At 33.7% G+C, this 23,260-nt stretch overlaps 2 protein-coding genes across 2 annotated transcripts; both read left to right on the top strand.

Moving 5' to 3' along the window:
* Window positions 1-4,003: 4,003 nt before the first annotated feature.
* Window positions 4,004-7,487, top strand: LOC113727108 (protein STRICTOSIDINE SYNTHASE-LIKE 2-like). Its single transcript, XM_027251109.2, has 3 exons — window positions 4,004-4,343; window positions 5,315-5,581; window positions 6,889-7,487. Exons 1-3 carry the CDS (start codon window positions 4,072-4,074, stop codon window positions 7,367-7,369), a joined length of 1,020 nt encoding a protein of 339 aa, XP_027106910.1. The 5' UTR covers window positions 4,004-4,071; the 3' UTR covers window positions 7,370-7,487.
* A 10,350-nt stretch (window positions 7,488-17,837) lies between these two features.
* On the top strand, window positions 17,838-21,790 carry LOC113724204 (protein STRICTOSIDINE SYNTHASE-LIKE 2). Its single transcript, XM_027247130.2, has 3 exons — window positions 17,838-18,236; window positions 19,305-19,571; window positions 21,192-21,790. Exons 1-3 carry the CDS (start codon window positions 17,962-17,964, stop codon window positions 21,670-21,672), a joined length of 1,023 nt encoding a protein of 340 aa, XP_027102931.2. The 5' UTR covers window positions 17,838-17,961; the 3' UTR covers window positions 21,673-21,790.
* The last annotated feature ends 1,470 nt before the right edge of the window (window positions 21,791-23,260 follow it).

Genomic DNA, 23,260 nt, shown 5'->3' with positions numbered 1-23,260 from the left:
ATACTGTATAAGTTTTCTATTTGATTTATAGTAGAGTGGCGAGAATGGAAAGATGAGGCAAGGAGAAGGAAAAAGACGAACAGGAGGAACAGGAGGCAAGAAAATGTTGAGAAGGCGAGGAGAAGGAAAAAGAGTTGGATGGTAGGAGTGGTAGTAAGGTTGTTTGTAGGCGTAGGTGGCAGGCTAGGAGAGGGGATGCGTGTGGGACCACGGGCAAGAACGGTTGCAGGTGCAACCGTTCCTAGCGGTTTTGTGCATTTTGCACACTGCGTAACTTTGTTTTTCACACGGCGCAACTTTATTTGCATAACATGTAATTTTAGAACAAAATTTTGTGGGCCCCACACACGTTGTTAAAAACGATGTATAAGAAGTGATCTGGACCGTAAAAATTTTTTGGCCGTGCACTGTTTAGGGACGGTCCTTCTGATGACCGTCCCTGCCCCGTCTCCGATGGGTATGATATTGTGATGGAGATTGCTGGTAGTATGGAGTAGGTGTGATGGCAATCAGTGGTTGGGTTTTACAACCATCTTCTCAATACTCAAAAAATATGAAAGTTATTGTAAAAATTCTACAGTAAATCACAATAAAAATTTTGACAAACTTCTTTAAAACACACCATCCTAACTGGCCTTGTGTTTTAGATGATTACATAAGTGATGTTTTAGAAAAAAAATTTGGCCCTCTAAAAGACCTAAAAAATGGGAGTGCCAAACATCCATTAGCAAGCATTTGATGTTATTAATTAATCTTATCAAGCCTCATTTAGGTTGAACCTAATTTGGTCCAACCCAACTTTATTTTTAATTTGGCACTAACTTTAGATCCAAACTCGGTCCAATCCTAATTCAAGTGAAGCCTAACCCTATTTCAGCAGGCTAAATGGCTTGAATTCGTGCTAGCTGGTCCTACTAACAAGCCTACCCACCCTCCCCCTACCCTCACACAAAACCCAATATGCCTTTCAGAGCATGCCGTCTTAACGCACCAACTGGTGTTGTAAATTTCAGTTGCATCCATAAATTGATAGGGATAATTTCAGAAACCTCCCTTGAGGTTTCATGAAATATAATCTAGCTCCCCTAAACTTTTCAAAATCTCACTTAGCACCCTTGAAGTGATAGTAAGGCCATATACTAATATCAAAGGTGATGAATTGTCAATAATACCCTCATATTTAAATTTTCTAAACTTGTTTTTCTTTCTCTAAATTTCCTACTTTTCTTTCTCTAAATTTCCTACTTTTCTTTAGCAATGTCTATACAAACACACATATATATATATATATGTATGTATGTATAATTGAATTGCAAATGTCAATGAAATATTCAATGCATTTGGAGAAGAATAGATGCAGGTTCTTTTTATTTTTTCCATTTTTTGGTGTTTCACAACTTTATTTATTTATTCTTATTCATGTAGAGTGCAAGAGTAATAAAGTAATTGAAACTCCGAATAGTTTTTCAAATTCTGACTTTTTCTATAATAAATTTTTCATATTTCACACCCATAAAAAAAAGTCTGTCTATTTTGAGTAAATTTTTTGTATGATATTAAAGTTGAATTTCATCTATTACTAAGTTTTTTTTTGCTCAAATGTATGATTTTACATGCTAATTACCTTCAACATTATGAAGGGTTCTATTTGTAGAAATAGTTTAAAAAATAGTATTTGCTTTTACTAAGGGCTTGTTTGGAACCTTGGTTTTTTACCATGTTTGTATAAAACTAATTTTTTAACAACTTTTGTTATAAGAACCCCAAAAACCTTCACAAAAGTTTTTTAACTACACACTTCAAAATACCCAAAACGCACAAAAAAAAATTCCCTTTCCTTTTTCTTCTTCTTTCTCCCCCGCGCCAACCCACCACCACCTCTATCGCCGGCCGCCACCTTCGTTGCCAGTTCTGGCGCCGATCACCTCTTCCGGCATCAGACTTCTTGTTTTTTTCCCCTTTTCTCCCTCTCCCCCTCTTCCTCCCCCTTTATCCGATCTGACCTTCCCCGTTTTTTTCTTCCCCTCTCTCTCCCCCACTCCTCCCCCACCACCCTTCCCCTCTGGCCGATTTGGTCGTGGGACCAGATCGCACTGAGGGAGGATGAGGGTGGCAGGGAAAGGGGAGGAGGGGGGAGAGGGAAAATTGAAAAAAAAATCTGTTGCTACTTTGTCCGGCAAGAGAGGGAGAGAAAAAAATGCAAATCGAAGGTGGGAATTTCTGTTGCTGCTTTGTCCTTGTATGCTAATCCTCTCAGCGAGCTCAGGCATAACCGGAGCTCCAGCGAATGTGGGAATTCAAGCAATTGGGTGCTGCACCTAAGAGGGATTGAAATTGGGTGCTGCACCTAAGAGGGAAAATTCAAGCTTCTGTAAAGGGATTCGGCTAGACCCCGGGTGAGGGAAGGGGGAGGGGGGAAAGGGAGAGGGAGAAGAGGGGTGGCGGGGAAGGGAGAGATAAAGAGTTGGAGATGAGGAGAGAAAAAATGCAAAAAAAAAAAAAAAGAAAAAAAGTTCTCTGTTTGCTACTTCATTGGCAGTTTCGGGAGAGGGAACATGGGGGGGAAGGGGAAGAGGAAGGGGGAAGGGGGAGGGAGAACAAGCGGGAAGGTGGGGGGAGGAAAAGAAAAAAGAAAGAAAATAAAAAAAAGAAAAAATAAAAGGAAATCTGTTGAAAATGAAAAGGAAAAAAGTTTTTCTATCTTATAAAATTTTTTTTACAACTTGTATAGTGATCTACTGTAAAGTTTTAGACAAGTTGGCAAAAACTCAAGTTCCAAACGGGGCCTAACTCTTCCTACTGTAGAAGTGACTATTGGCTGTAATATAAAATCTTACCAATTTTCATCTCCTCACTTTTAAGATTGTTCCAATTTAGTACTTTTTTTTCTTGGTTTATAAAATGTTCATTTTTTTATAGTCTAAGGGTATTAAAGGCAGTAAAATAATCTCTCTCCTCAAACATGAATTTTTTAATATAACTTTTGGTTAGAAGGGCTTCCAATGTTACCAAAATGTCAATTCAATGGGTGCTAAGTGAGATTTTAAAAACCTCAAGGGAGCTAGGTGATATTTCATAAAACCTCAGGGGAGGTTTATGAAATTATCCCAAATTGATAAATAGCATTTAATCACAGGTACTTGGTGTTACGAATGAAACACATTTTCAGTTTTTCCATTAAATACTATATAAGTTTTCTATTTGATTTATACTAGAAAATAGGAAAGAAATGATACCAACATTACCAAGAAGGCCCTTAAGTAACTAATTTGTCTTTTTTAGCTTTGTTAGACAAAGTTAGCATTTTCTCAAAAAAGGCAAAAAAAAAAAAGAAAAAAAAAGTTTTCCAAGCCAAGACTCCATGTAGCCTATAGTAAGATTTTGAATCTTTTCGTCATTTTTTTTTTCTTTAAACATCTCGTGGATTTTAATGCTTAATGTTTAAATAGACAGCCCATATGCAAGCCGGCCTAAATAGTAATTGTGACGTTCTTAAACTTTGTTTGTCCAAGCAACAATATAATCTAATACAAACTGCTTAAACATTTCAATCGATGATAAGCTTTGATTTTTATCCATTAGACAAATGAATTCATATCATATGGGAAGTGCTAATTCAGAATTTTCCCATTGGGATTTGGTGGAGTGATCCTCCAAAATTTTTTTGGTTTTTTTTTTTTTATAAAGAATGGTTTTCATCAATGGATTGTTAATAAACAGTTTTTTGCTAATAAATGGTTTTGAACTCCAATATTAATGATGAGATCTATCAAAATAGATCCAAACGAACTCCAATATTAATAAACGGTTTTAATTGATAGTTAATGAATTTCCTCCCTTTTTCTATTAAAAGAATTACGTAATTAAGAAATTACTTGACAATAAGAGAGGAGAATTTAAAAGTCGAACTATCCTACCATACTGTGGACTTTTTAATTTTCCTTTGACCCTTACATATACAAACTTTCCTATAAGTATTTCAAGCTGGAGCAGCTGATAGTCTGACCCCAAAGGCAAACAAACACTTCCGACCGCCTTTAGATTTTCATTCGAGGTACCTTCCCGAAGTCCATGGGTTCCAAGCTCTTTTCGGCAGTTTCAACCATCCTTACCATAGCGGTATCAATCTCAGTTGGTTTTGAAGTCGTGAGTTGTAGTCCTGGACCAAAAGATTGTCAGATTCTAGGGTCTGAAAAATTTCCCATTATCAATGCCACTGGACCCGAGAGTGTGGTGTTTGATAGATACGGTGGCGGCCCATACACTGGCATTTCCGATGGCCGGATAATCAGGCTTTCAAGCGAGAGGCGTTGGACCAATTTTGCTATAACAACTCCGAACAGGTAAGAATAATTTTCCCAACATTTTTTGTGACAAAGAATCCGCAACCACTATCCCAATATTTTTCCAACTTTGAGTATTTGTACATATCGATTTCGACCATGACAACCTGGAGACTAAAATTGCAAAACAATTTTTTGCATTTCTGAATTAGCGTAGCTGGAAACATAGATCGACAAGAAGTCCTAGTTTCTGTTTGGTGTAAATAATGCATGACAAAAGCAACCCCAGCTTTGTTGCAATAAGTCCGTAGGCTTTGAAGTTTTGATTCAAATTATTTCTTTCCCTTTTGACTTCTTACGTTTCACTATTTTTCTACTAAGAAAAGGATTAAAAAAAAACTTGGCAGCAAACAAAATCCACAAAATACATTGTCAAATGGATGAATTTATAATAGATTGTGTTTTTTTTTTTTGGTTCTTGCAAGGGAGGAATTGTTAATGAATTTATCATATTGTTTGATTTACGTCAAAAGAACGTGGAATACATCAAAAGGACCGGGATATATTTCCAATAAATATTACATCTAGTTAGAAAGAAGGAAAATATTTCCTAATTGATACTAAATCTAATTATATGAAGAAAAAAAATTTCTAGGCGATATTAAACTTAATTTGGCATTTATCATTGGGTCACACCTTGACTTTTTCCGTCCCACGTCACAACCCCTCCACCACATTCTCTTTTGTGATTACATTACATGTTATGTAACTCATGGTAGGTTTAAGAAATTCATCAACTAAATAATGAAGAAAACAAAAAAAAATCCATGAAACTTTGATTATATTTTGAACCATGTAAGGGATAGAGTTGCCCCTATAATGGTAAACTGTTGAAACATTTTTTTTTTTCTCTCCAACCATATTTTTGTCCAAAATATAAAGTGCTCAGTATGTACAAAATCAATCCTTGTTTTATTTAGTGCTCTTGATTTTTGTCCAAGACAATTAAATGATGATCTGTTTTGAAACAGAAATGGTTGTGAAGGTCCGCAAGATCATATTCCCACCGAGTCAAGATGTGGGCTGCCGTTAGGTCTAAGTTTCAATCGGAAGTCTGGTAAGTTGTACATTGCAGATGCTTACAAGGGCCTTCTGGTAGTAGGTCCTAATGGCGGATTGGCTACACCATTGGCAAATGAAGCTGAAGGAGTTCCTTTCAAATTCACCAACGATGTAGTTGTTGATGAAAATAGTGGCGTAGTATATTTCACGGACAGCAGCACTATATATTCAGTAAGGTAATGGATACTACATTCCTTGTAGGATACTATTTCCTTACGGCCCTACCCACCAAGCAGTAATATAGCCGAACAGCTAAGAGTTTAAACTTTCTTGCATTATGAACAAAAGTTTGTTCAACAAAATATGGATTTTAAACTACTTGCGTTATCAAAGCCGTAAGTAAGACACTTGTTCGTCAGAAACCAATTACACGTAGAGGATGACATTTGGAGTTTACAATTTGGACTTAGGATTTAAAAGTTCCACGCTTCTTGAATTCTATGCTTTCCTTGCAAGAAAAATTGAAAAAAAAAAGGTTTTAAAAGCTCAACTAGAATCGTGTCACCAGTTGACAATACAAAAATTCCTTCCTGGCTTAGCCTCCTATTAATTCGAATGCTTGTTCAAATAGCACAATTAGACATATCAATTGATCGGATCTTATCTAGATCCAACCTGGATCCAATGTATTTGGATAGGGTTTGAATTTAATTTATCAAATTCAGACACTATCCAAATGCTATCCAGACTTAGATCCAATAAAAGAGTTATGGGTCTGGATAGTATTGGATTTTCTATAATCTATATCCAAATTCAAATCCATATCAGACCTTACCCAAACATATATATATATATATATATATATATAATTAAATTATATATATATATATAAAATATTTTAATATTCTATGGTCATTGGATTGAATATAGTAAGATTTCATGATTGTTTTCTTATTTCAAACTAATCCTAGTTAACATTGTAATTAGTACAAAATTCTTTAGAAAAAGGAAAAAAAGTAAATGCAAACAAATAAAAGATTGGACGTAAATACAGCTGAATTTTAAAAATAAATAGAAGCAGTCGATAATAGTCATTTTTTCAGTTCATAATATTGCATTCAACTTCTTGAATATTAATTTTATTATTTGAAAATAAAATGCGGATGGTGTTTATATATTTTTTTAAATCTATATATTTTTACTTTAGTGTGTTTAGAAAAATACAACGGATACTCATTGGATACCCAAATCCATGAGGGTTTAGGTTTGGACTTGTCTTTTCAGACCCATAAGGGTCTGGATTTAACTAAATTTAATGTGTCTAGATCTGAATTAAATGATCAAATCCAAACCTTACCCATTGATATGCCTAAGCACAATGATCTAGGATTAGAAAGTCTTGAGTCTCATCACTCAGTCACAGCTATTTAAGGAAATACATTGTTGCTCATATATATATATATATATATATATAAAATATTTTGGTCTATTATTCTTCTATACTCAACATCAGTAACACTAATTATTGTGCTCCAAATTTCAGAAATTCCACTTTAGTGATAAGTACAGGGGATAAATCGGGAAGATTATTAAAGTTTGATCCAAAAACTAATCAAGCAACAGTTCTACTCAATAATCTCATGCTTCCAAATGGGGTGGCACTAAGCAAAAACGGTGATTTTCTGCTAGTTGCTGAAACTACAAATTCTAGAATACTGAAGTACTGCCTTGAGCCATCAAAAGCTGGTACAGTTGAAATCTTTGCAAAACTTCCAGGAAGACCAGATAACATCAAAAGAAACCAAAAGGGTGAATTTTGGGTTGCAGTTATATCACTGGATACCAAGGTTAATCCTTACGGATCGATAGTTAAATTGAGTCAAAATGGTGATATATTGAAGATATTGGAGGCTGGAAATGGAGAGGCATGGCGATATGGTAGCGATGCGAATGAACAGAATAAAAATTTATGGATAGGATCTTTTACAGAACCTTATGTTGCCAAGCTAAAAATCTATTGCTAGGCCAGTTGAAAAATTTGCATTATCTCAAGTGTTTTATCACTTAATTGGTTATTGCAAGAACCTTTTAGTACTTTTTTCTTTTTCAATAAAGACAAAACAGTGTCAAATTTGTTTATCATCGTTGTATTGCTTCACTGTTTAACAGCGTTTCTTCTCTTTTCAAACAAAGGAATGTCAAACTTTTTACATTCTTTGTGGTATTTTTACATAGCTAATGATTTTGGCATTCGATAAAATGCTTCAAACACTTCACTCTCTTTGAAAATGACATATAACATCTACCACCTAAAAGCTCTAAAAATAAAAAGATGCTAAAATTATTTCAACACATAGGTGATGATCATTTGGCACTATCTTCATGGATACCTTTACGCTATAAAGTCTTGAAACTACTAAAGACAAACTGTAACATGGCTTAAAGCAGTTGACAAGGTTCTAACATACATGCTAAATTTTAACCTAATTTCCTCCTTTACTGTAAGTATGCAGGTCATGGTTCGTATTACTAGGGAGTTAGAATCGATTTCACGAGAATCATTTCCAAGTGTTAAGACTTTTAACTCACTTTGTTATCTAATTAATCAAAAATTTTTAACTAAATAAAATAACCACAGTGCTAAAACAATGTAACAAAAATTAACAAATTATAGAAAGTCAACCAAACACAAATGTTTTAGGGTATAGAATCTACTAAATGTACCTAATTATGGATAAAATAATCAGTGATCACTAATGCACTTGTCTTGCTACGGATGCATTTCACTCAAACCATCGGAACTCGCTCTTGCCATCTAGCCACCACTATAGTTTCCCTACTTTCGTGCTGAAGTCACAAGTGAAGACTTAATCTAGATCTATAAATGCCAAAAACATCCACCTTAGTGTACCATTACTTTCGTCTGCCAACTCCTTAGGCTCCACATATTCCATTTCCATCATTGTCAACTATATTCATAGATTAACAACAACTATTATGGTTTGCAAATAGCAATCAAACATTCACAAGTGTTAAGCCAAGAATAGATGAACTAGCAAGTAGATATAGCAATAATCAACTAGATTCAATCATAATTAAGGCACAAATAGTTTCATCTATCCCTAGAACAAGAAAATTTAGCTAGACATAATAGATTTAACAATAAAACTCAAATTTTCAATGTAACTAAGCATTAATGAAACAATAAAGAGAGTTAAGAGAAAGAAATGTTTATTCAAGTGAAAAAACAAGATTTTCAAGTTTCATCATTTTCATTGCCATCAAAAATACTTTGTTACACTAAGAGTTCTTCAGGTTCTTTAAGAAAAATAAAATCTAGATCTAAAACTACACTAATTAAGCTAAGTTAGAGAGGAAAGAGAAGAAGAAGTTGTTCTTGTTTTTGGCCAAGAAGTAATCTTTCCCCCCAATAATGCGTTTCTTTCTTGCTAAGAGTCAACAAAATAAGTTTCTAAATCCACCAAAAGTTGGTACAAGTTGTCCCTTTGAGTCTTGTCAAATATGGAAAAAGAAACAAAAGTCATATAAGTTGGCAAATTGCAGTTGTGACTTATCCCTCGAGGGATTCTTCCAGGGATTATGCAGAGCATGTAATTCTCTGCTTTTCTTTTTGAAGTTAACATTCTGCCCATAATCCCTTGCAGAATCCACTGAATAACCCTCGAGGATTTCTTTCTTTTTTTTTCTTTTTAAAGAAACATTCTTCAATTGCACCACCTCTTTTAGACATTGTTATGACTTCTCAAACTTCGCTTTGTTAGATCACCATTTCACTTCGAATTAAACTTGATCATTTTACCTACAAAACAAAGAGATTTTGCAAGTCAAATGATAAAATTACAACTAATTCATCTATTACTCAAGGTGCAAATTAAAATAAAAAAATGAACAACTTCTACTAATCAATCTACAAATTGACTCAAAAGTATTATGAAACACATTCAAAAAGATCATAAAATTAATCATTATCAAATGAAACAACAAAGCGAGTATAGAGGAAGAAATGTTCATTCAAGTGAAGAAACAAGATTTCCAAGTTTCATCATCTTCATTGCTATCAAAAATACATTGTTATACTAAGATTTTTTCAAGTTTTTTCAAGGAAAATAAAGACTAGATCTAAACTACACTAAGCTAAGTTAGAGAAGAAAGAGAAGAAAAAGCTGTTTTTCTAGCCAAGAATTAAACTCACCCTCCAATAATGTATTTCTTCCTTGCTAAGAGTCAAGAAAAGAAGCTCCTAAGAGTCAACAATTTTTTAGATTGCTAGATATTTTTTTTTTCTGCAACGGTAGATTTTGTATTCATTGGGAAAAGATGTACACTTATATGAGCAAAGGCTCAAATAGTTCTATACAAAAAGTGTTAGATATACTGAGGATTGATCCATTCCTCTTCTTGAAATATGCCTAAAGCATAATCACTAATCAATTCACATCTAGAATCTAACCTCCTATCTAAGCAAAAGGAGCATTTCTTCGGGATACAATAATTGCATAACCTCTTAATTTCTACCATTTTATAAGATAACTTAATAATTTTGTTGTCCACTAAAAACTCACAAATTTTGACTAGTTCTAGCATTAGAATTATAATATTAGTACCGGCACTTCTTCCAAATCTCCTTTGTCTTGCTTAGTATCACCAAAAGAACCACTTGCCCTTGAAATTTGTTATGTTTTTCATTACTTCTCTTGTTGTTCTTTGAGATTTCTTTGAAGTCATGCAACTGTCGTTCATTCAAGTACACAAAACTTCAAGTACGCTTAGTCATACTCTCTATTAGTGCAATTTTTCATAATAATTTTTTGTTTAGTAAGAAAAGAGGAGGATTTCACAAGTAAGAGGAGGAAGGAGGTTCATTCAGGTTAACTAAACTTCAAGTGCAGTCAGTCATACTCTCTATTAGTGCAATTTTTTTTTTAATAATTTTTTGTTTAGTAAGAAAAGAGTGGGATTTGAGAAGTAAGAGGGGGAAGGAGGATTTGAACTTAAGATCTCTAATTCTTAAGATTTCAACCTTAGCACTGGATCAAAACTTTCTTAATCAGGGCACTTTGACGTTAATTGCAAGCAACTTTAATTTTTAAATTTCTTTTTGCTGTTTTCCAGGATCAACAGTAGAGGAGACCGCAACTTGATTAGAAACCTCATAAGTTCACAATTATTCAAAAGTAGCAGGCTGGATTTATCTAAAAACTATCACAAATCTTAGGAGAGACTGTTGCACTTTGAAAAATTATGGAGCATATGGGCAACTATCGGAAAGCTTAGAATAACTAATCAACATCAGCGGAAAAGAAAGAAAAGTAAGAGCTGTAATAGACGTTTTAGAGGACCAAAATATATAGACATGGAAGTATACTCTTAACTGCCGAGAAAGTGAAGAAAAAAGAAAATTAGAGGTTTTACATTCAAATCCCTTTTTCCTCATAGCTTCTTTAACCAACTCTGCCTACTAAAATAAATAAATAAAGCAAGTACACTTTTAAGTAGGTGAAGGAAAAATGCATCCTATGCTATCGAACTAAAGCTCTCCTACTAGTAGAATTGTTGAAAAATGAAAATAACCATCAGCCTATCCAGCCTAGGTTTAAAAACTCCAATTATGACTCGTCTAGACTTTAGACGCATAGCACTTCTTGGTTAGGTCCGCACTCTCTGTATTAACAAACAGGAATTTTTGAATCTTTTGTTTTGACTTTTCTGATTATCGAATATGAAGCAAAACATTGAAAAATTGCCAGATATCTTTGAAAAAATTAATCTACAGAACATACAACGATGAATTTTGTGATTTTGCAATTGTTTTCTTCTAAATTCACATAAAATGATGTAACCTTGATCGGCACAGGACGAGGTAACTTTGTGAGTAGCAGATATGACATGTGGTTTATAGCTTATATATAGTAATTGCACGAAATTGAAGATATTTGATTAGATAAAATCAAAGGAAGTCAGAGTCTGTCTTCAAAAAACGTCAATAGTCTTGAAAATCTCAAGCCCACCCACACAAAATTGTAGTCTTCCCCGTCCAAGGGCAAATCTAAGCATAAGAGCAATGCTTGTAGAAGATAACAATGAACTTGCCAGCTTACCCTAGGAACCAGGAAAGAGGTCTTAATGCGTGTAGAGGAGTTAATTCTCAAAGATGTGGGTTTTTAACAGGCAAAAAAGCTTATTTGGCCAATCAAACTTTAATGATTTTATACTTTTAATATTTTAATTTTGTGTTCTATACTTTTGGTCCCTATATTAAAATGCATACTAATTAGGGGTGGCAATCGGGTTCAAATCGGGTTGACGGGTTGGCTTGAGACTAAGGTATAACAGAAAATCCACTGATCCAAACCGGACCCGCCAACCCGAAACGGGTTAGGCTAGAATACCTTACCCGAACTCGAAAATTTCGGGTCGACCCGAAATGACCCGAAACTTATTTTTAATTTATTAATTTACTACTGTAATTTCTAATAAAACCAATTTCGCACAAGACTAATTACATAATCAAGTAATAAAATTTTAAATAAATAATCCCAAACCAAATCTAAAATAAATTAAAACACGGTAAAAGTGTTTTATCCCAAACCAAATATAAAATAAATTAAAACAGTATAAAAGTAAAAAATAATATAATACATTATTTGTCCAAATATAATAATTTCAACTTCACACAAGTTAAATAAATTCATTTAGGATTAAGTGATGAATGCTTTTGGAAAAAAAGAATAACTTAGTTTAGTTAGATAAAATAATTTTTATGTTTATTAAATTATTTTTAATTCATAAACGGGTTATTGGGTCATATCGGGCCACCCATGGGCTGACTCGATGTCGACCCGCTTTCTTTTCGGGTTCGACTCGATTCTGACCCGAACCGGAAAAACCTCAACCCAAACCCATTAATTTCGTGTTAGGTTTGTGTCGTGTTTTTAGGTCGTGTCGGAAATTACCAACCCTAATACTAATAGCCCTTTTGTCAGTTTGAGGTGTTAAAATTGATGGAAAGAGCATCACCTGCCACATACAAAGCAAAATAGAAAGTTTTCTCTGCTAGAATAGAAAATAGAGCAACTACAAATTAGGGCTTTTAATTGAACATAAATTAGAATATGTATGTCATATATCTAGAATCTTCATAATATGAGTAGTTCATCCGTATAAAGTATTGAAAAGTTTGACATCTACTGGGTCTTGAATTAACTGAAAAAAGCTTAGATGGTGCAAAATTGAATTAAAAAAGTTCGGAGTATTTCATGCCAAATTCTTTGTTGATTTGAATTCTTCATGCTCCAAGTAACATTTTAGTATAAAATTCAAAAGAATTGGTAAATGATGTGTAATATGATAATAGAACTATCGTCTTTGACTCAAGATATACTCTTATTTACTGAAATTCATTTAAATTTGGAATCTATGTCATAACCGAAGTGTTGGATACAATTTGATCAAATTTTGACAATGATAAAGTAATGGTAAACTCTCAATCAACAATGGTCAATAGCTGTTGCCGGTGGTAAATAGTTGTATCAATTAGGACTCAATTGGAGGAACAAAAATCAAAATGACATCATTTTGAGCTAGTTCCATTAGATTTCACGGTTCAAATTGATAAAAGAGGTATAAATATATATTTTTAATAGTTCAAGGTCTAAAAATATACAAATTATAATTAGAGGGCTAAAATTATAATATTGTTAAAGTTTGACGGTCAAATAGACTATTTGCCCCCTTTTAAAAGAACTTCTCAAAAGGCAACAGTTTTCATACCTCATCCTAAAGGATGAAACACGTATTTGCTTAATGCAATGTTTCCTTAAAAGTTGCATCATAGAATGCGTGTTTTAATTTTTTTAAGCATTTATTCCTCAAAAAGTTGCATTCACTGAATAACTTTTTAAAGATTACATTCACTAACAACATTCTTTCAAAAGTCTCACTATTTGATACTCTTGCCAAAGACCACCACCCTTTGGAAATGGAGTGAACAAAGGTATAATTTTTAATACTTTGCTGTCATTTTTTTTATATTTGAATTTTTGTTTTATTGTTTTGCAATTGCTAATTTAATTTGTAACCCTATTTGTTATTACACCTAAGTATGAAGCTTTAGATACACGTTATGTCACCTATACTAGTTCATTATTTCTGTTATCATTTGAATTTAAATGTTAACTACATTTACCTTTCTTGAGATTTGATTAAATTAATTATCAAACAAACCCTATAACTTTTGACCAAATTACAGTCAACACCTTAAATATCAAAACTTTTATCAAATAAACAAATGTCTCTTGTACATTAATTGCCGTTAGAAATGATGCTTGCATCAAAACAATATATGGTTGAATGCCCCAAAATATGCTTTAATTGGTAAATTTCTGCTTGTATCTCTCCTTGTCCTTAAAATTTTAATAATATTTTATTTTTTAATATCTCAAGGCGTTAGAAGTGAAAATTTTGATTTTGTTAATATCTCAAGTATTTGAAGGTAAAAGTACGATTTTGTGCATGTATGTAACTCTCAAAATTATGGTGACTATGATGATACGAGAGTCATTTTTAGGTAATCATGCCAACTTGTCCAGTAATGAAGCTTCTTTTCTTGCACATCTATAATTATGTACATTGCAACTTCTGCTGTATATTCCATGTCAAATATATCTAATGGAGTAAAATATTGGAACTAAAGGGGCCATAAAATTACGTTTAGGTTTCGTGTTTTTTATGCTTTTATTAAAGTTTTTGTATTTTACGAAATCGAGAAACGTTTATAAGAGCAGGATTGTTTTCTAAATATAAATTTTAATAGATCAAAGATGTATATCATTTATTCTTATTTCCACATAATTTCCGTTCTTTATTACATTGTATTTCTACTACACCAAAGCCCACTCTACTCGTCACAAACGAGTTCAACCTATCACTTGACTCATTTATTTTGGGTTTATAAGGGCCCAAGCCCATACAACAAAAAGGTCATACATGCTAGTCCAAAGTCGAACCTTTAAATCTCACATGTATATGAGGCCTTATCTGAGGTCATTTATTCAGGTAGACATCAAGTCAAGATCCGGCTAGCTTGAATTTTATATGGGGAACGGAGGTCACAGGAAGAAGGGAAGAAGGAGGGAGGAGAAAGAGAGAGGAGGAGAAAGGGAAGAAGGAGGAGGCAGAGAGAAGGTCAATAGAGGAGTAAAAGGGAGGAAGGCGGTGGTGATAGAGAGTGGCAGTGGTGGTGAAGTGTTGGCATTGGAGGTGGTCTTTTTAATGTTTTTTTTTTTTGATGTTTTTCTAAAACTTGTCGGGTACTTAGGCCTAGTTTAGAAAGACAAATTTTTTTTCTAAGCCTTATTTTTTCAAATACAATATTATAATAATCAAATTTTTCTGTTTAAATTGCCTTATTTTTAATCAAAATTTTCAAATACAATATTATAATAACATACTCCTTATACAACAATTTCAAATATACCTAACAAAATATTAAAGAATTTAAAAAATAAAATAAATCAAACCACCTTTTTCTTCTTTCATCCATCACACACCACCCTCCCTTTTCTATTGCCACCACCATTCCCCCTCATCTCTTCTCCCTTTTTCTCTTCCTTTCCTCCTCTCTCCCAAAAGAGGGGAGGAGAAGGGAGAGGAGAGGAAAGAAGGAGAAAGATGGAGAAGGAGCGAGGGGGAGGAAGAGGAAGAGGGAGAATAGAGAAGGGGGAGGAATGTTGATGGCAATAGAGGAGGGAGTAGGGAAGGGACAGTGGTGGGAGGTAGCTTATAATGGCAGTGAATATTTAATAAATTTTTAAAAATACTCTAATAAAATTTTAATTTTAAAAGCACTCTAAAATACATTCTCAAAACACCTAACCTATGTGGACTCATCTAAAGTAGAAATTTTTAGAAATACAACGTTATAGTATAGTTTTTAAAAAAAAAATCCTAAAAAAATCTAATCCATATAGATCCATGATCCATCTACAATTATCCTTTAAAAAACCCACAAATTTTTAAAAAATTATAGCAGAAAAACACATATCCCAACTATCACCATTGCCACCCCTTCATTACTACCTTCCCTATTACTACCATCATCCCCCACTACCGTTTCCTCCCCCACCACTGTCACGTGCCTTTTTTCTTTCCCTCTCTTCCTTTTTCTTGCCTTATCCTTTATTTCTTCCACCTATTCCTCCTTTCTTTCCTCTCTTAGTCTCTTAGCTCCATATTCTCTCTCTCGCCCACCAGTTTCCCCCTCCTTCATTTGGTTGAGAAATAGCAATAGTTGGAGAAGAAGAAGATGCTGGAGAGAGGATAAAGAGGTGGGGGGAGAAGAAGAGGAGGATAAGGAGGAGGAATAGCAGGCGAGAAAGGGTTGAGGAGGCGAGGAGAAGGAAAAAGAGTTGGATGGTAGGAGTGGTAGTGAGGTTGTTTGTAGGCGTAGGTGGCAGGCTAGGAGATGGGATGGGTGTGATATTGTGATGGAGATTGTTGGCAGTATGGAGTAGGTGTGATGGCAGTCAGTGGTTGGGTTCTACAACCATCTTCTCAATACTCAAAAATTATGAAAGTTCTTGTAAAAATTCTACAGTAAATCACAATAAAAATTTTGACAAACTTCTTTAAAACACACCATCCTAGCTGGCCTTGTGTTTTAGATGATTACATAAGTGATCTTTTAGAAAAAAATTTGGCCCTCTAAAACACCTCAAAAATAGGAGTGCTGAACATCCATTAGCATTTGATGTTATTAATTAATCTTGTCAAGCCTCATATAGGTTGAGCCTAATTTGGTCCAACCCAACTTTATTTTTAATTTGGCACTAACTTTAGATCCTAACTCGGTCCAACCCTAATTCAAGTGAAGCCTAACCCTATTTCAGCAGGCTAAGTGGCTTGAATTCGTGCGAGATAGTCCCACTAACAAGCCTACCCACGCACCTCCTACCCTCACACCAAACCCAATACGCCTTTCAGAGCATGCCGTCTTAACGCACCAACTGGTGTTGTAAATTTCAGTTGCATCCCATAAATTGATAAATAGCATTTAATCACAGGTACTTGGTGTTACGAATGAAACACATTTTAAGTTTTTTCATTAAATACTGTACAAGTTTTCTATTTGATTTATAGTAGAAAATAGGAAAGAAATGATACCAACATTACCAAGAAGGCCCTTAAGTAACTAATTTGTCTTTTTTAGCTTTGTTAGACAAAGTTACCATTTTCTCAAAAAAGGCAAAAAAAAAAAATTTTTTTCAAGCCAAGACTCCATGTAGCCTATAGTAAGATTTTGAATCTTTTCATCATTTTTTTTTCTTTAAACATCTCGTGGATTTTAATGCTTAATGTTTAAATAGACAGCCCATATGCAAGCCGGCCTAAATAGTAATTGTGACGTTCTTAAACTTTGTTTGTCCAAGCAACAATATAATCTAATACAAACTGCTTAAACATTTCAATCGATGATAACCTTTGATTTTTATCCATTAGACAAATGAATTCATATCATATGGGAAGTGATAATTCAATTTTTTTTTAATAAGTTCTTCAAGTTTCCAACTCATCCAACGGAAATTGTGCAAGAATAATATAAGGGGAAGATATGCTTTTCAACGATCAAGGGACTTTTATGAAGCGATTTTGGATACCCCTTTAGCCATGTATCATTGCCGTGTTTAAGGAAATAAAAGAAAACTTAGGCTCTCATTTTTATAGAAACACTCTGGGATTTATTGATATGAACTTCTGATACAAAGTCTGATGATCCTTTCCTCAGATAAGGCTCATCTATTTATAATACAGATACACGACCTTTGTTAAACGACTCTTGACTTGTTCAAAGGACAAACGTCCTTTAATAAACGACTCTTGACTTGTTCAAACGACCTTTGTTAAACGACTCTTGACTTGTTCAAAGGACAAACGACCTTTGATAACCACAATAAGTTGACCCTTTGGAAAAGCAAATAAAGAGATAAACCAAAAGAAAGAATCTTTTGGCTTTTATACAAACAAGTGGCCTTGTGTTTGGAGTATTTAAAAAAAAAAAAAAAAAACTTTTGTTGGTTGGAGTGTAATTTTGATTATTTCTTCCGTTAAAACTAATCTCTGTCTTTTGCTGATATCCTAATCCGATTGCAGAATTTTCCCATTGGGATTTGGTGGAGTGATCCTCCAAAATTTTTTTGGTTTTTTTTTTTATAAAGAATAGTTTTCATCAACGGATTGTTAATAAACAGTTTTTGCTAATAAACGGTTTTAAACTCCAATATTAATGATGAGATCTATCAAAATAGATCCAAAAGAACTCCAATATTAATAAACGGTTTTAATTGATAGTTAATGAAATTCCGCCCTTTTTCTATTAAAAGAATTACGTAATTAAGAAATTACTTGACAATAAGAGAGGAGAATTTAAAAGTCGAACTATCCTACCATAATGTGGACTTTTTGGTTTTCCTTTGACCCTTCCATATACAAACTTTCCTATAAGCATTTCGAGCTGGAGCAGCTGATAGTCTGACCCCAAAGGCAAACAAACACTTCCGACCGCCTTTAGATTTTCATTCGAGGTACCTTCCTGAAGTCCATGGGTTCCAAGCTCTTTTGGGCAGCTTCAACCATCCTTACCATAGCGGTATCAATCTCAGTTGGTTTTGAAGTCGTGAGTTGTAGTCCTGGACCAAAAGATTGTCAGATTCTAGGGTCTGAAAAATTTCCCATTATCAATGCCACTGGACTCGAGAGTGTGGTGTTTGATAGATACGGTGGCGGCCCATACACTGGCATTTCCGATGGCCGGATAATCAGGTGGCTTTCAAGTGAGAGGCGTTGGACCAATTTTGCTATAACAACTCCGAACAGGTAAGAATAATTTTCCCAACATTTTTTGTGACAAAGAATCCGCAACCGCTATCCCAATATTTTTCCAACTTTGAGTATTTGAACATATCGATTTCGACCATGACAACCTGGAGACTAAAATTGCAAAACAATTTTTTGCATTTCTGAATTAGCGTAGCTGGAAACATAGATCGACAAGAAGTCCTAGTTTCTATTTGGTGTAAATAATGCATGACAAAAGTAACCCCAGCTTTGTTGCAATAAGTCCGGAGGCTTTGAAGTTTTTGATTCAAATTATTTCTTTCCCTTTTGACTTCTTACGTTTCACTATTTTCTACTAAGAAAAGGATTAAAAAAAACTTGGCAGCAAACAAAATCCACAAAATACATTGTCAAATGGATGAATTTATAATAGATTGTGTTTTTTTTTTGTTCTTGCAAGGGAGGAATTGTTAATGAATTTATCATATTGTTTGATTTACGTCAAAAGAACGTGGAATACATCAAAAGGACCGGGATATATTTCCAATAAATATTACATCTAGTTAGAAAGAAGGAAAATATTTCCTAATTGATACTAAATCTAATTAGATGAAGAAAAAAAATTTCTAGGCGATATTAAACTTAATTTGGCATTTATCATTGGGTCACACCTTGACTTTTTCCGTCCCACGTCACAACCCCTCCACCACATTCTCTTTTGTGATTACATTACATGTTATGTAACTCATGGTAGGTTTAAGAAATTCATCAACTAAATAATGAAGAAAACAAAAAAAAAAATCCATGAAACTTTGATTATATTTTGAACCATGTAAGGGATAGAGTTGCCCCTATAATGGTAAACTGTTGAAACATTTTTTTTTTCTCTCCAACCATATTTTTGTCCAAAATATAAAGTGCTCAGTATGTACAAAATCAATCCTTGTTTTATTTATTTATTTTTTTGTCGACACAGGAGTGTCTGGGTCAATCCTTACGGGGCCCGACTAATCCCCTGCGACCCGGGCCCGGCGGGTCAATCCTTGTTTTATTTAGTGCTCTTGGTTTTTGTCCAAGACAATTAAATGATGATCTGTTTTGAAACAGAAATAGTTGTGAAGGTCCGCAAGATCATATTCCCACTGAGTCAAGATGTGGCCTGCCGTTAGGTCTAAGTTTCAATCGGAAGTCTGGTAAGTTGTACATTGCAGATGCTTACAAGGGCCTTCTGGTAGTAGGTCCTAATGGCGGATTGGCTACACCATTGGCAAATGAAGCTGAAGGAGTTCTTTTCAAATTCACCAACGATGTAGTTGTTGATGAAAATAGTGGCGTAGTATATTTCACGGACAGCAGCACTATATATTCAGTAAGGTAATGGATACTACATTCCTTGTAGGATACTATTTCCTTACGGCCCTACCCACCAAGCAGTAAAATAGCCGAACAGCTAAGAGTTTAAAATTTCTTGCATTATGAACAAAAGTTTGTTCAACAAAATATGGATTTTAAACTTTCTGGTAAGTTGTACATTGCAGATACTTACAAGGGCCTTCTGGTAGTAGGTCCTAATGGCGGATTGGCTACACCATTGGCAAATGAAGCTGAAGGAGTTCCTTTCAAATTCACCAACGATGTAGTTGTTGATGAAAATAGTGGCGTAGTATATTTCACGGACAGCAGCACTATATATTCAGTAAGGTAATGGATACTACATTCCTTGTAGGATACTATTTCCTTACGACCCTACCCACCAAGCAGTAAAATAGCCGAACAGCTAAGAGTTTAAACTTTCTTGCATTATGAACAAAAGTTTGTTCAACAAAATATGGATTTTAAACTACTTGCGTTATCAATGCCGTAAGTAAGGCACTTGTTCGTTAGAAACCAATTACACGTAGAGGATGACATTTGGAGTTTAAAATTTGGACTTAGGATTTAAAAATTCCACGCTTCTTGAATTCTATCCTTTCCTTGCAAGAAAAATTGAAAAAAAAAAGGTTTTAAAAGCTCAACTAGAATCGTGTCACCAGTTGACAATACAAAAATTCCTTCCTAGCTTAGCCTCCTATTAATTCGAATGCTTGTTCAAATAGCACAATTAGACACATCAATTGATCGGATCTTATCTAGATCCAACCTGGATCCAATGTACTTGGATAGGGTTTGAATTTAATTTATCAAAGTCGGACACTATCCAAATGCTATCCAGACTTAGATCCAATAAAAAGAGTTATGGGTCTGGATAGTATTGGATTTTCTATAATCTATATTCAAATTCAAACCCATATCAGACCTTACCCAAACATATATATATAATTAATTTATATATATAAATTTATAAAATATTTTAATATTCTATGGTCATTGGATTGAATATAGTAAGATTTCATGATTGTTTCTTATTTCAAACTAATCCTAGTTAACATTGTAATTAGTACAAACTTTTTTAGAAAAAGGAAAAAAAGTAAAGGCAAACAAATAAAAGATTGGACGTAAATACAGCTGAATTTTAAAAATAAATAGAAGCAGTCGATAATAGTCATTTTTTCAGTTCATAATATTGCATTCAACTTCTTGAATATTAATTTTATTATTTGAAAATAAAATTCGGATGGTGTTTATATATTTTTTTAAATCCATATATTTTTACCTTAGTGTGTTTAGAAAAATACAACGGATACTCATTGGATACCCAAATCTATGAGGGTTTAGGTTTGGACTTGTCTTTTCAGGCCCATAAGAGTCTGGATTTAACTAAATTTAATGTGTCTAGATCTGAATTAAATGATCAAGTCCAAACCTTACCCATTGATATGCCTAAGCACAATGATCTAGGATTAGAATGTCTTGAGTCTCATCACTCAGTCACAACTATTTAAGGAAATGCTTTGTTGCTCATATATATATATATATATATATATATAATATTTTTGTCTATTATTCTTCTATACTCAACATCAGAAACACTAATTATTGTGCTCCAAATTTCAGAGATTCCGTTTCAGTGATAAGTACAGGGGATAAATCGGGAAGATTATTAAAGTTTGATCCAAAAACTAATCAAGCAACAGTTCTACTCAATAACCTCATGCTTCCAAATGGGGTGGCACTGAGCAAAAACGGCGATTTTCTGCTAGTTGCTGAAACTACAAATTCTAGAATACTGAAGTACTGCCTTGAGCCATCAAAAGCCGGTACAGTTGAAATCTTTGCAAAACTTCTAGGAAGGCCAAATAACATCAAAAGAAACCAAAAGGGTGAATTTTGGGTTGCAGTTAGATCACTGGATACCAAGGTTAATCCTTACGGATCGATAGTTAAATTGAGTCAAAATGGTGATATATTGAAGATATTGGAGGCTGGAAATGGAGAGGCATGGCGATATGGTAGCGATGCGAATGAACAGAATAAAAATTTATGGATAGGATCTTTTACAGAACCTTATGTTGCCAAGCTAAAAATCTATTGCTAGGCCAGTTGAAAAATTTGCATTATCTCAAGTGTTTTATCACTTAATTGGTTATTGCAAGAACCTTTTAGTACTTTTTTCTTTTTCAATAAAGACAAAACAGTGTCAAATTTGTTTATCATCGTTGTATTGCTTCACTGTTTAACAGCGTTTCTTCTCTTTTCAAACAAAGGAATGTCAAACTTTTTACTTTCTTTGTGGTATTTTTACATAGCTAATGATTTTGGCATTCGATAAAATGCTTCAAACACTTCACTCTCTTTGAAAATGACATATAACATCTACCACCTAAAAGCTCTAAAAATAAAAAGATGCTAAAATTATTTCAACACATAGGTGATGATCATTTTGCATTGTCTTCATGGATACCTTTACGCTATAAAGTCTTGAAACTACTAAAGACAAACTGTAACATGGCTTAAAGCAGTTGACAAGGTTCTAACGTACATGCTAAATTTTAACCTAATTTCCTCCTTTACTGTAAGTATGCAAGTCATAGTTCGTATTACTAGGGAGTCAGAATCGATTTCACGAGAATCATTTCCAAGTGTTAAGACTTTTAACTTGCTTTGTTATCTAAATTAATCAAAAATTTTTAACTAAATAAAATAACCACAGTGCTAAAACAATGTAACAAAAATTAACAAATTATAGAAAGTCAACTAAACACAAATGTTTTAGGGTATAGAATCTACTAAATGTACCTAATTATGGATAAAATAATCAATGATCACTAATGCACTTGTCTTGCTATGGATGCATTTCACTCAAACTATCGGAACTCGCTCTTGCCATCTAGCCACCACTATAGTTTCCCTACTTTCGTGCTGAAGTCACAAGTGAAGACTTAATCTAGATCTAAAAATGCCAAAAACATCCACCTAAGTGTACCATTACTTTCGTATGCCAACTCCTTAGGCTCCACATATTCCATTTCCATCATTGTCAACTATATTCATAGATTAACAACAACTATTGTGGTTTACAAATAGCAATCAAACATTCACAAGTGTTAAGCCAAGAATAGATGAACTAGCAAGTAGATATAGCAATAATCAACTAGATTCAATTATAATTAAGGCACAAATAGTTTCATCTATCCCTAGAACAAGAAAATTTAGCTAGACATAGTAGATTTAACAATAAAACTCAAATTTTCAATGTAACTAAGCATTAATGAAACAATAAAGAGAGTAAAGAGACAGAAATGTTTATTCAAGTGAAAAAACAAGATTTTCAAGTTTCATCATTTTCGTTGCCATCAAAAATACTTTGTTACACTAAGAGTTCTTCAGGTTCTTTAAGAAAAATAAAAACTAGTTCTAAAACTACACTAATTAAGCTAAGTTAGAGAGGAAAGAGAAGAAGTTGTTCTTGTTTTTGGCCAAGAAGTAATCTTTCCCCCCCATAATGCGTTTCTTTCTTGCTAAGAGTCAACAAAATAAGTTTCTTAATCCACCAAAAGTTGGTACAAGTTGTCCCTTTGAGTCTTGTCAAATATGGAAAAAGAAACAAAAGTCATATAAGTTGGCAAATTGCAGTTGTGACTTATCCCTCGAGGGATTCTTCCAGGGATTATGCAGAGCATGTA

The sequence above is a fragment of the Coffea arabica genome, chromosome 2c (genome assembly GCF_036785885.1).
Source record: "Coffea arabica cultivar ET-39 chromosome 2c, Coffea Arabica ET-39 HiFi, whole genome shotgun sequence".
Lineage (NCBI taxonomy): Eukaryota > Viridiplantae > Streptophyta > Magnoliopsida > Gentianales > Rubiaceae > Coffea > Coffea arabica.
This window is presented reverse-complemented; position numbering and strand designations above follow the sequence as displayed.

What these genes read in the sequence shown, in the direction of transcription:
- LOC113727108 (XM_027251109.2), top strand. Translation starts at nt 4,072, where the DNA reads ATGGGTTCCAAGCTCTTTTCGGCAGTTTCAACCATCCTTACCATAGCG. An exon ending in GCTATAACAACTCCGAACAG is followed by an intron (nt 4,344 to 5,314) that starts GTAAGAATAATT and finishes GTTTTGAAACAG; the next exon opens with AAATGGTTGTGAAGGTCCGC. An exon ending in AGCACTATATATTCAGTAAG is followed by an intron (nt 5,582 to 6,888) that starts GTAATGGATACT and finishes TCCAAATTTCAG; the next exon opens with AAATTCCACTTTAGTGATAA.
- LOC113724204 (XM_027247130.2), top strand. Translation starts at nt 17,962, where the DNA reads ATGGGTTCCAAGCTCTTTTGGGCAGCTTCAACCATCCTTACCATAGCG. An exon ending in GCTATAACAACTCCGAACAG is followed by an intron (nt 18,237 to 19,304) that starts GTAAGAATAATT and finishes GTTTTGAAACAG; the next exon opens with AAATAGTTGTGAAGGTCCGC. An exon ending in AGCACTATATATTCAGTAAG is followed by an intron (nt 19,572 to 21,191) that starts GTAATGGATACT and finishes TCCAAATTTCAG; the next exon opens with AGATTCCGTTTCAGTGATAA.